At 43.1% G+C, this 12,617-nt stretch overlaps 1 protein-coding gene across 3 annotated transcripts; it reads right to left on the bottom strand.

The window, feature by feature from the left end:
- Nucleotides 1-926: 926 nt before the first annotated feature.
- On the bottom strand, nucleotides 927-2,001 carry LOC127200374 (keratin-associated protein 9-8-like). Of its 3 annotated transcripts, none has more exons than XM_051158575.1 (3): nucleotides 1,665-2,001; nucleotides 1,467-1,556; nucleotides 927-1,358 (listed from the first exon to the last, which is right to left on the bottom strand). In XM_051158575.1, exons 1-3 carry the CDS (start codon nucleotides 1,967-1,969, stop codon nucleotides 1,154-1,156), a joined length of 600 nt encoding a protein of 199 aa, XP_051014532.1. In that variant the 5' UTR covers nucleotides 1,970-2,001; the 3' UTR covers nucleotides 927-1,153. The 3 variants fall into 3 exon arrangements, with proteins under 3 accessions (XP_051014532.1, XP_051014533.1, XP_051014534.1); XM_051158576.1 differs by having other exon boundaries at nucleotides 927-1,337; nucleotides 1,416-1,511; XM_051158577.1 differs by having other exon boundaries at nucleotides 927-1,337; nucleotides 1,416-1,496.
- Between the last annotated feature and the right edge of the window lie 10,616 nt (nucleotides 2,002-12,617).

Raw genomic sequence — 12,617 nt, 5'->3', positions numbered from 1 at the left:
AGCATTGGATGAGCTAGATGGGGCAGGGCTGGAAAGCTCACCCCAGTGATGTGAGTGCGGGAGAGCTGGTGGGCTGAACAATGCTTATACCTCTTAGGCTTTGAGTTGGCCCACCCCAACATCTACCCCACCTATGAATTGCAGAACACATGAAGGGGCCAGTCCTACAGATCCCGAACTATAGGATCTCCATGACACAGGGTGACAACGGGATATCTGAGAGATGTCCCAGTGAGGTTCCAATATTGATAGTGTAGCAGAAGCCAGAGGCCTTGAACCAGGCCAATGACTCGTTGCAACAAACATTTGCAAGCAAAGAAATGTGGACAAGAGATTATAGTGTGAGACACAATGAGATTTCTTTTTCTTTGGGGGAGGAGGTTGCAAGGAAGGAGAGCAGGTGCAAGAAGACAGGGAGATGAGTGGGATTGGACTGCATGGTATGAAATTCACAAAAGGACCAATAAAAAGTTTTAAAAAGGAAAGGTAATTGGCAGATGGCGGAGAGAGGCATGGGATGCTCAGTCCCAGTGTTTTGTTTCATTAAGCCATCCCCATCATCACACCAGACCGGCAGCCATCATGTCCAGCTCTCAAGATGATGCTCTATCTTTAGCTGTGTGATCTGACATGGCTCACATCCCCTGTGTGTTGCCTCTGCCCAAATCTGAGACTAGGATGTGGGGTTCACATGAAACAACAAACTATGACAAGTAAAAGAGAAACAAAACAACACAATTCAGGAGACAATTGACTGAAGACTTTATTAGTAAACCATAGATAATGGCCTTCCAATGAGAGGCAATGTACAGGTTTTATGAATGAATTACAAGATGAGTCATAGCCAATTATAAACACATGGAAATGAAATGATGACTAACATTGGAAGAAATCTGAATGCTTTCTTTTTTTCTTTTGATTTTTGCAAACTTTCTGTAAGTTGAAAATGAAATAAGCCTTTTCCCCCAAGGCTGAGACTGGAAACCAGAGGAATGAGTAGGGACAAAGTAGATAATGCTGTACTTACTAAGCAAACGCACAAATCTGCAAATGAGATGACCAGTAGTTAGACAGTGTAAGGCTTATTTTCAGAGAAATAGCACTGAGTTTGCTTTAGTGTGGCTATCAGACAGGTTTCATAGTGGTAAGTTGATCAACAACTGCAAGGCTCACAGCAGCTGGACTTACAACCTTGGGAGAGGCATCCAGGCACACAGACACATGTGGGCTGGTACCAAGTCCTGGTGCAGGTCACAGGTCCAGAGCAGGCTGGCCTGCAGCACAAGTTGAGGCAGAAGGGCTTGCAGCAGGGCTTGCAGCAGCTGGACTCACAGCACCTGGGCTGGCAGCAGGGTGTGCTGCAGCAGCTGGTCTCATAACACCTGGGCTGGCAGCAGGGCTGGCAGCAGCTGGACGCACAGCAGCAGGGCTGGCAGCAGGGCTTGCAGCAGGTGGTCTCACAACACCTGGGCTGGCAACAGCTGGACTCACAACACCTGGGCTGGCAGCAGCTGGACACACAGCAGCCGGGCTGGCAGCAGGGTGTGCTGCAGCAGCTGCTCACACAGCTTGGTTGGAAGCAGGTCCTACAGCAGGTGGTTTGACAGCAAGGCTGACAGCAGCTGGGCTGGCAGCAGGGCTGGCAGGAGCTGGTCTCACAACACCTGGGCTGGCAACAGCTGGACTCACAACACTTGGGTTGGCAGCAGGGCTGGCAGCAGCTGGACACACAGCAGCTGGGCTGGCAGCAGGGTGTGCTGCTGCAGCTGCTCACACAACTTGGTTGGAAGCAGGTCCTACAGCAGGTGGTTTGACAGCAAGGCTGGCAGCAGCTGGAGCCACAGCAACTGGGCTGGCAGCAGGGCTGGCAGCAGCTGGTCACATAGCTTGGTCTCCAGCAGGTGGTCCTGCAGCAGGTGGTCCTGCAGCAGGTAGGCTGGCAGCAAGGGGAGCAGCAGGAGTTGGTCATGGTGTTGGATATGGAGGGAGGGTTCTCTCACAGGTGAGTTTCTCAAAAATCTATTTTTTTCTACGCGATTGTGCCTTTTATATATGATGGCCCAAATGAGTTTGGGCCAATGAGCAAAACTTGAACTTGCGTGTGTCATTGTTTATGCTAATTTCCCCACTCTGTTAAGTCCTTCAAGGAAGAAGTTGCTCCTTAAGCGTTTTGGATTTTCCTTTAGTAAAAGATGTTTACTTCCCTGATTGGTAAATAAACAATTAAAAACTTTTTCCTGAAGTGAGAAACCAACTGCTATTGATTATATCAGCTTTAACACTAATCTTTTTTAACAGTGTGGATAAAGAATTAACTATTAATTATTTACTATGACATTTTAAACATACAGTTTTTTTTTTCCAGCAGAAAAGTGTAGCTGCACACATTTAAGTGTTTTCTTTGTAAAATGCAATGAAAATGGGTGATTGTTCTTTGCAGGTCCCAGTAATAATCTTGCCTCCTTTTTGCGTACTATAAAGGATATTCATGTGCAGGACGGCATTAAGATCCAATAGTTACTGAACAATGCCACCAAACGATCATCCAAAGGGTGCGTGCAGCAAATGGCTTCACAGTGCACCGCTGCCTCTCTGAAGCTAGAGATGCCCTCTCTGGATATCGGACCACTGTAGTGTGAAGTAGATTGTTAGAATTTCATTAGCAATTTTATTACGTGCCTTTTAGAAAGAAAAAAAAATGATATGATTTCTCTTATAGTTCTCAGGAGAGACCTACTATTAGAACTGTAAGAGCCAGTGATGTTTTGAATAACCAAATACTCTTTGACCAAGGAGGACCCTAGGGATGATGCTTAATTGTCATTCAGAAGGGCAAGGAAAATAGATACTGGAAGCAGTTGAAGAGAGAGAACAGGATGGGAGCCTACCATAGATGTCCTCTGAAAGACTCCACCCAGCAGGGGATCAAAGTAGAAGCTGAGTCGCAAAGCCAAACTTTGGGCAGAGCACAGGGAGTCCTATGGATTAATAGGGGGATAGAAGGACCCAGAAGGGGACAGGAGCCAATGAATCTGGGCCCAGGGGTCTTGCAGAGACTGATGCACCAAACAAAGACCATGCACGGAGAGGACCCAGCCCACCCCCAACTCCTACCCGCTACTTTTGATGTAGCCGGTAGGCAGCTCAGTCTCCATATAGGTCCCCTATTAAGAGGAGCAGGGGCTGTCCCTGCCATGGACTCTGTTGTCTGCACTTTTATCACTTCTTCCTGGTGGGCAGCCTTACTATGTCACAGAGGAAGAGGATGCAGGGAGTCCTGATGAGACTTGATAGACTGGAGTAATTTGGTAGGGGAGAAGGCCTCTCCCTCTCTCATGACTAGGGGAGTAGGGGGTATGATGGAGGGAGGGTGGGACCAGGAGGAAATGGGGGAGAGGGCTATGATTGGGTTGTAAAGTGAATAAAATTTCAAAAAAAAATGATTAATTTTGTTTGAAAGTCTATTTTGTTCGATACTAAAATGGCTACGCCTGCTTGCTTCTTGTGACCATTTGCTTGGAATATTTTTTTCCAACCTTTTACCCTGAGGTAATGCCTTTCATTATGGGTGAGATGTGTTTCTTGAATGCAGAAGAATGTTAAATCTTGTTTATGTACCCACTCAGTTAGTCTGTGTCTTTTTATTGGAGAATTGAGGCCATTGATGTTGAGAGATATTAATGACCAGGGACTGTTAAGAGTCTTAATTTTGATGTTGTTTCCAGTCGAGCGTTTGTGTAGTTGTGTTTTGGGTAAACTTTAAATCCCTTCCCAGATCTAGCCAAAGGTCAGAATATTCTCCACAGTTGAGTGGAGAGTGTGATATGACTTTCTCACGTACTATAGTGCCTCACATTTGACCATGTCCCCTGGAGGGGGAGACCTGGTGGCACTCAGAGGAAGGACAGCAGGTAGCCAAGAAGAGACTTGATACCCTATAAGAATATATAGGGGGAGGTAATCCCCCTCAGGAACAGTCATAGGGGAGGGGAATAATGGGAAAATGGGGGTGGGGGAGGAATGGGAGGATACAAGGGATGGGATAAAATTGAGATGTAACAAAAATAAATTAATAAAAAAAACAACAACAAAAAATGAAAAAAGTTGATGCATGCCAACGCAACTGTAACGTATAAACATCGATGCCCTTCGCTCTGTTTCCAGTATATACTAGAACTGATATAAGATGGTTTACCTCTTCCCATAATTCACCTAGGTGATGCTTTAAAGCTTTAACATTTTTTTGTGACTTACGATTTCTGACTTTTAGATGAATTTTCTCATCACCACCACCACCTTTTCAAAATGACTGCTTGAAGTCAGTTTAATACAATCATGACATATGTTTCCGATTTGCTTCCTAATAATGATTTTACTAGAGGCTGTAAGTCTACACAGCTGGGAAGTGAGATGCATCGCTCTCTTCCCGTAAACTACTGAGAATATGAAGGCAAGCTACTGTGATCTACCCAGACAAGGCACCGACTGATCATCCCCTGCAGCCCAGAGCTTCTCTTGATCCCAGCTCAGCCCAGCCCCACCCACTCACAGCCTGCTGGGATAGCTACCCAATCTTCATCTTAAATTCATTCATACATATATAAAGTACTTTAGTGATATTCACTTCTCTCTCTCTCTCTCTCTCTCTCTCTCTCTCTCTCTCTCTCTCTCTCTCTCTCTGTTTTGCTACCATAACAATTTTTAATTAATTAATTAACTTTATGTCCCTATCTCAGCTTCCTCTCCTTTATCTCCTCCCAGTCCCTCCCTCATACCTTTCCTTTCCCCATTCTCCCTTCCTATTCTGCAAAGTTCTCCGAACCTCTGGAGGGTGGGGTGACCACTGTTGGATTAGCTAGACTACAGCCTTTACACCATTGTAAGAAATTTCATATACACACATTATACATACACATGCATACATACATACATACATACATACATACATACATACATACATAACGCACACACACACACACACACAAACACATATATAAAGCATTTGTGACTGTAATTGGTATAGTGATAGCATGTTAGGCATAATTATGACCTGGTATTGTTTTCATATGGAAGTTAAGCATAGTATAAAGAGACATGATTGTGTGTCAAATGGACAAGGGGTGGACCTGTGAGGGCTATCCTTGGTTGTCAACTTGACTACATGTGGAATTAACTAAAACCCAAATAACTGGGCATAGCTGGGCGAGATTTTTTTTCTTGCTTATGTTGTTTGAAGTGGGAAGACCTACTTCTAATCTGAATCTTTGCAGTGGAAATATGTCTTTAATTCAGATCTTTTGAGCTGGGAATACCCACCTTTAATCTAGACCACACTCTCTGCTGGCAGCCTCTATAAAGGACAGAAAAAGGAAGCTTGCTTCTGCCCGCTTGCTCTTGCTTTTACTAGCAAATCTATTACTTCACTGGTATTAAAGTCTACTTGTTCAGAATTTCGGCATAAACTGAAGACCAGCTGAAATGTACAGCATCATGGATTGAGCAAACATTGGGTTCTTGAACCTTCCATTCATAGATAGCCATTCTATTGTTAGATTAGCTGGACCCCAGCCTATCAGCCATTTTAATAAACCGCGTGTGTGTGTGTGTATGTGTGTATGTGCGTGTGTGTGTGTGTGTGTGTGTGTGTGTGTGTGTGTGTGTGTGTGTGTGTATTTCTGGGCATTTGAATGCTTGGTCTGCATTTGGTGGCCCAGTTTGGATAGATTTAGGAGGAGTGGCCTTGGTGGAGAAGTGAGTTACTGAGGGCAGACTCTGAGGCTGTTTGAGTTCACATTCTCTCTGCCTGCTGTTTGTGATGTGAGCTCTAAGTTTCTGCTACCATACTTTCATGCCATGATAGTGACAGACTCACCCCTTCTAGACCCATAAGCTCCAAACAAACCTATACATTGTTTTAATCATGGTGTTTTAGCACAGTAATAGAAATGTAGCTACTACAGACTTCATCTATTCCCCCCTCCCCATCCCCGCTCTAGAATGAGCACAGAGAGAAATGAATGTAGAGACCAAACCTGGAGAGAGTGGGGGCAGGGTGGAGGGCAGGAAGACAGAGAGTGTACAGAGAGAAGAGAAACCATGGGCAAGGACATCTTTGTGAAAAACTGGAGATCTAAGATAAAGTAGGTGTCTGGGAGGATATTGGAGTCACTCTAGTGGAGACTCTTCATAGCGGGGGTCATGGAGACTGCTGAGAGCATCCTCTAACTAGACAGGATTCCTAGTAGAGGGGAGGAAAATGCCAACCCACCCACAAAAGCTTCAACCCAAAATTTACCCTGCCTACAAGATGTGAAGAGATAAAGATAGAACAGAGATTGAGGGAATATCCAACCAATGCCTGGTCCAACCTGAGACCCACCCCATGTGAGAAAGCCCACCTTTGATACTATTATCGATATTCTGCTATGCTTGCAGACAGGAGTCTAGCTTTGCTGTCCTCTGAGAGGCTACACAGATGAAACGGATGCTGAGACTCATAGCCAAACATTGGTTTAAGCTTAGGGAGTCTTGTGGCTAAAGGGGTAGGGGAGGATAGAAAGAACTGGAACTGACAGGTGCTCTACAAGAAGACAAACAGAGTCAAACAACCAGGGCTCAGAGGACCTTGCGGAGACTGAAACACCAACCAAGAACCATGCACGGACTGGACCTAAGCCCCCTACACAGATGTAGCTGATGGGCAGCTCAGACTTCATGTGGGTCCACTAGTAAGGGGAGTGGGGCTGTCTCTGACATGGACTCTGTTGTCTGCTTTTTGATCACTCCCCCTGGCGGGGCTGCCTTGCTGGGCTACAGGGGAAGAGGATGTGCTCAGTCCTGATGAGACTTGAAGAGCGGTGATGGGTGGGTGAGCTCCCATTTTCTGAGGAATAGGGAAGGATGGAGGGGGAAAGAGGGAGCAAGGGTGGGGCTAGGAGGAGAGAAGGTAGGGGGCTATGATTGGTATGTAAAGTGATTAAATATATTGATTAATTTAAAAAATAAAAATAAGAATTGTTTTGTCTTGCTCATGCTAATATATTTTAACAGAGGGGCTGAAATGCTGAGTTGTCACTTGTGTTTAAATGGAGTTACAGAAAGGGGAGGGTTGCCTCTGTACTGTGTTTATTGAGGGAATCCTGGAAAAGTGTGGGCTCCTGAGTGGTGACGTTACGCTTCACTAATGAAGTCAAAGACAGGCTTCCAAGATTAAATCTTATATTTATTTTGAAAGAATAAGAAAGCAGATGAAACACTGAGTCACTAAAAATAGAATTAGAATATTATGCCCTGGAATTAGAGAAACAGTTTATAAACGAAAAAAATTAAAATTTAACTGTAGGTGCAACTGAAAACACATATCCATTTACTTGTTTGTTTGTTTGTTTGTTTGTTTTTGGTTAACTAAATTTTGTTCTGTCACAATTCCATATATATGCACTATGTATTCTGGTCACTCTTCCCTACTTTCTTCTATTTCCCTCCCACTCTTACCTCACCCCCTTGTACACCTCTTTTCCTTACTTACTAGTTGGTTTTTTCATCGCCACAACTATGGCAAGAATGAACAGCAGTTGTGTATACTGGCAAGCATGCACAAGAGTTGATCTTCCTAAAAGTCAGCTATGGAAGAGAAGGGACTCATGAGCCCTATCACTTACTCCTGATCTATTGACAACCAAGGGATTCTGAGAGAGGCAGAGGCATAGTGTCCTTTTGTATATCCACTGATGAGTCCACCATGTTAATTCCATAATCAGGGTCATTTAGACTCTGTAGGATAGTAAACAAAACACACATCTGTCTTCGGCTCCTTTACCAGTGTTATATATCTGTTCCTAGAAAATACTGGAGTAAAAGGACTGGGGCACTGGGTCTGGTCTGCCAGTCACTGAATACATAGCAAATTGTTCTTCCATCATTGAAATAAGAATGATAGTTTTCACTCGGTTTAACTTGTAGTGTCATTCCAAGACTACAATAAACTGATAAACGTAAAATTCAGCTAACAAGATATATCAATGTGACCTAGCTATACCACAGCTGATGCAGGGCATCAAGTCCATGAACCACAGAGGCACTTGCACGTCAGTGTTCATGCAGGACTGTTCATAACAGCTGAGCTATGGAGCCAACCATAGATGCCCACAAACACAGAAATGAATAAAGAAAGCATGGAATATGTACACAATGGAATTTAAATTAAGCTATTTCATTTACAAAAAAAAAAAAAAAAAAAAAAGGATCCAACTGTAGGTAATCATGCCACGCAATTTAAGGCAGTTTCAGAAAGAAAAATGCTATGTTTTTCTTCTAACTTGTGGTTCTTAGACCTTATATTGTCATAAAGATAACCTAAAATAGTCTAGAGGATTAGTTGTAGGGGAGAGGAGAGAGGAAAGAAGGGAGAAATGGGTAGGGGAATGGCGGGGTTGGAGAAATATGTGCATATGTATGTACGTATGATGCATGTATGTATATAAATGTAAAAAATAAAAAGTAAAATTTACCATACGTCCTTATGAACGAACTGTTGTGATTAGACAGCAAAGCAAAAAGTTTACCACACAGCACGAAACAATATGGATTTTAATAGGGAAGGCCAGGTAGGAAAACAACTACAGTGATTTGAGAAGAGTTTTGGCAGAGCTTACTAACCATAATGCATATACTAGAAAGACTTTGAAACTGATTCTTCTAGAGAGCCAAATGCAGCCCACGAAAGCTGATTATCACTTTCTCAGGGCTCAGACCATGGAGCTGACCAGCATATATTAGGCTGACCGAAGGACAGTGAAGAACAAAACCAGGGCGAAGCTGAGCATATCCCTCGGTGGTCTTTCAGATGCTGTAGAGGGACGATGGAAGCACATCTCAGTATCATCGTGCTGTTCTCAGCAAAGCTTAGGGTGCAGGCTCGCTGTGGGGATGTGAGTGGTCCACAACATGAAGACATCAGCCAACAGGAATATTGGCAGTGGCTGCACAGCCAGTGAGAGCTGCAGGAGCATCTAAGTTAGCAGCACGTCGGGTTTTGCAGCACTGGCCACACAGGCTGGTCTCCAGTGGGTGGTCCTGCAGGAATGGGTTCTGCAGTAGTTGGTCTGGCAGTAGGAGGAACACCATGTGGTGGGTCCTGGTGACATGTGTGGAGGCGGGGCTTCTGAGGAGAGGCACATTTCTCTTCATCAGCGATCTTCTCTATTAGGTTTTTCATGTACTGGTTTTCAGTGTAGGACAAAGGAGAGCTGAATGCTTATTAGCTTTAAAACTTGTAGTTTGTAAGATAGAATCTCAGAGTCATTTTGATTTGCATTTCTCTGATGACTAAAGACATTGAGCATTGCTAAGATAAAAAATTCAAGCGACACCACATGCTGGCCAGGATGTGGAGAAAGAGGAACACTCCTTCATTGCTGGTGGGAATGCAAACTAGTACAGCCACTTTGGAAATCTATTTGGCACTATCTCAGAAAACTGGGAATAGGGCTTCCTCAAGACCCAGCTATTCCACTCCTTGGAATATACCCAGAAGAAGCTCCAGCACACAACAGGGACATATGCTCAATCATGTTCATAGAAGCCTTATTCATGATAGCCAGAACATGGAAACAGCCTAAGTGTCCCTCAGTAGAAGATTGGATAAAGAAACTGTGGTACATTTATACTATGGAATACTACTCAGCTATTAAAAACAAGGAATTTCCAAAATTTGTGGACAAATGGACTGAAATAGAAATGATCATAATGAGTGAGTTAACCCAGAAGCAGAAATATTCAAATGGTATATACTCACTTATATCTGCATACTAGCCTAAGGGGAATGTCCCATGAAAGTCTTCACTTATCAGGAAAGTGGGACCGAGGGGAGGACATCCTATTGGGACTTTAAGTGAGAGAAGCATGGGAGAATGGGGAAATAGAAGGATCCAGAGGGTCCTAGAAACCTACAAGAAGAACATTAGGACTGGCGGATTTGGGCCCAGAGGTCCTGCTCAAACTATGGCACCATCCAAGGACTATACGTGCAGTAAACATTGAACCCCTACCCAGATCTATCCAATGGACAGGACATTCTCCAAGGTTGAGTGGAGTGCCTTTCACACGAACTCTGGTGCCCCATATTTGACCACGTCTCCTTGATGGGGAGGCCTGGTAGCACTCAGAGGAAGGATAGCAGGCTACCAAGAAGAGACTTGATACCCTATGAGCATATACCAGGGGAGGAGTTCTCTCTCAGTCACAGTCATAGGAGAGGGGAGTAGGGGGAAAGCAGGAGGGAGAGAGGAATGGGAGGATACAAAGGATGGGATAACTATTGAGATGTAATATGAATGAATTAATAAAAAAATATAAAAAATTTAAAAAGTTGTAGTTTGTAATAGGACTGATGGATATAATTTTGCTATTGTATACCGATGTCTGACTTCTGTGTCTGATGTACTCATGTTTACATCTACTTTAAATATCATCCAAATGGAAGGGATTATGTTTCCCTGTCTCACTCAGGAACAGAGAGTTAAATGGTTAGAGGAACAACTCAGCTTTGCTCAGCACAGCAATGACACACACACACACACACACACACACATACACACACACACACACACACACACACACACACACACACACACAAAGCACAGGAGGCTCCGGATGAAATGATGCTGCAATTTAAAAGGGCCTCATGCATCATGAGATGTAGAGCTGATTCAGTGAACATCATGCAAACATCTCTTTAAACGGCAAATGTAATTGTGTAGACAGTGTGTCACGACCAGAATGTCTGGAAAGGTCATAGTCAGAAAACAATTACAAGCATAACAATGCTAACATAGTAGCAGGATGCATATCTCCATATTGGACCATCTTGTGTCTCTGGGGAGCCACACAGAACCTCCATCCAGGACAACATGGTCACCTCTTGTAGCCTCACCTACTTTGACCAGGATTGTGTGTGGCTAAAGGCCCCGCTAGGACCTCTGATGGTGGCTGACCATCTGTTATTAGACTGTTTACTGTCACCCAGTTTCTTGCTTTTGCTGCTTGTCATGGGTAACTACCATGTTGGCCCTGTGCGCCAGCCTTCCTTATGTTTTCTCCATTACATCCGTGCCTGAACAGAGCCATCACTATGTCCATCAATCATTCAGTCATGCTATCAAGGAGCCTTTTTTTTAAAGTTTATTTTGTTTTGGCTCTTTGAGGCAGGGTCTTATGCATCCTAGGGTACCTTAAACTATCTACTTAACTGAGGCTGGCTTTGAACTCCTGATCTTCCTGCCTCTACTTCTTAAGTGCTATCATAAGAAGGATATGGTACCATACCTGGTCTAAGAATTATTATTTATTTTGCCAGCAACTATTTAAACTATAAAACACATTAGTGCTAAATTCCCTGTTTATTACCATGGCACTCTGACAGATGACAGAAGTGTCATGTGACTTTATTGACCAAGTTCATAATATTACTATCCCAGGCGTGCCTCGGAGTTTTTAAGGAATCATGTGGGATAGAATGACTGCGTCCCAATAAATACCTACTTTATTAATATCACAAACATTTGTGGCCATTAGGTGTACTTAACCATCACTTTATTTGGAGAAATGTTTGGGTCGCTGTCACGTGAACAGTGAAAATAACTTGCGTGTAACATCCATATCATACTAGGTAAATTGAAATGTTGACTCTTAAATTATTCATGTATTTACCCGCAAGTCTGTGGAAGCCAAGACAAACTGAAAGACGACAGATGAATTATTATCCCAATGGTGGGAGAGATGTTTCCCTATATCATTTTTTTCTTCCTTTGCACCAAGAAGGCTGGCTATTTCCAAAGAAATAAATGGCCATGAGGTTTGGTTTTTAGACCAAGTTAGCATGTTAAGTGCTTATGTACTTGCTTTGGCCTTGATAATGACTTCTTTGCAATGTGTTGTCCATAAAAGGTCAACTCTCCTGCTTTTTATACGCACCCAGCCTATGTTCAAAATAACTATTGTAAACACATGGGAAAATGATGACAACCTAGACTTGGATTCTCATAAAGTTTTACAAATGATTATTTCAAGATGAAGAAGGAAGATAAAATTTGAATAGAACCAACCTAGATGCCATGTCTATTTACCACCCATCTCATCTTATGCCTGAAAAAATTGCACTTCCATGGTTTTCATATGTACTTAGACTGTTTATTAATGATATCAGACTACAGCGAAGCTCTCAACAGTAGAGATGATATGCAGGTTTCCTTCTACCCCAACATAATGTAACTAGACAGCACTACCAGGGAATGCCATAAGAACTAAATGGAGAAGCTAGGAGCTCAAGACAGCCAAGGACTTGAGTGCAATTTTCACAAAATGGCTCATTTCTATTGTTACAGCTCCTTTGTAATAACACAAACTTACAATTTAATACAGTACAACAATACAATACAATATACAAACAGTACAACAATACAAACAACAATACAATATAACAATACCAACAATATAGTGCAATAATACAGAATTGTGAGTTTACAATTCTTCAGAGAAGTCTGCTTCACAGCCCATCTGTGAAGGTTGTCTAAAATCAACAGTGTTGTCTTCAGAAAAACTGATGTATGTAAACATCG

The sequence above is a fragment of the Acomys russatus genome, chromosome 16 (assembly GCF_903995435.1).
Source record: "Acomys russatus chromosome 16, mAcoRus1.1, whole genome shotgun sequence".
In the NCBI taxonomy this organism is placed as follows: Eukaryota; Metazoa; Chordata; class Mammalia; order Rodentia; family Muridae; genus Acomys; species Acomys russatus.
This window is presented reverse-complemented; position numbering and strand designations above follow the sequence as displayed.

Excerpts from the sequence above, each read along its gene's own strand:
- LOC127200374 (XM_051158575.1), bottom strand. The coding sequence starts at position 1,969 with ATGACCAACTCCTGCTGCTCCCCTTGCTGCCAGCCTACCTGCTGCAGG. Across the intron at positions 1,557-1,664 it reads TCCAGCTGTTGCCAGCCCAG|CTGCTGCAGCACACCCTGCT; the intron begins GTGTTGTGAGAC and ends CTGTGTGAGCAG. Across the intron at positions 1,359-1,466 it reads TCCAGCTGTTGCCAGCCCAG|CACACCCTGCTGCCAGCCCA; the intron begins GTGTTGTGAGAC and ends CAGCTGCTGCAG.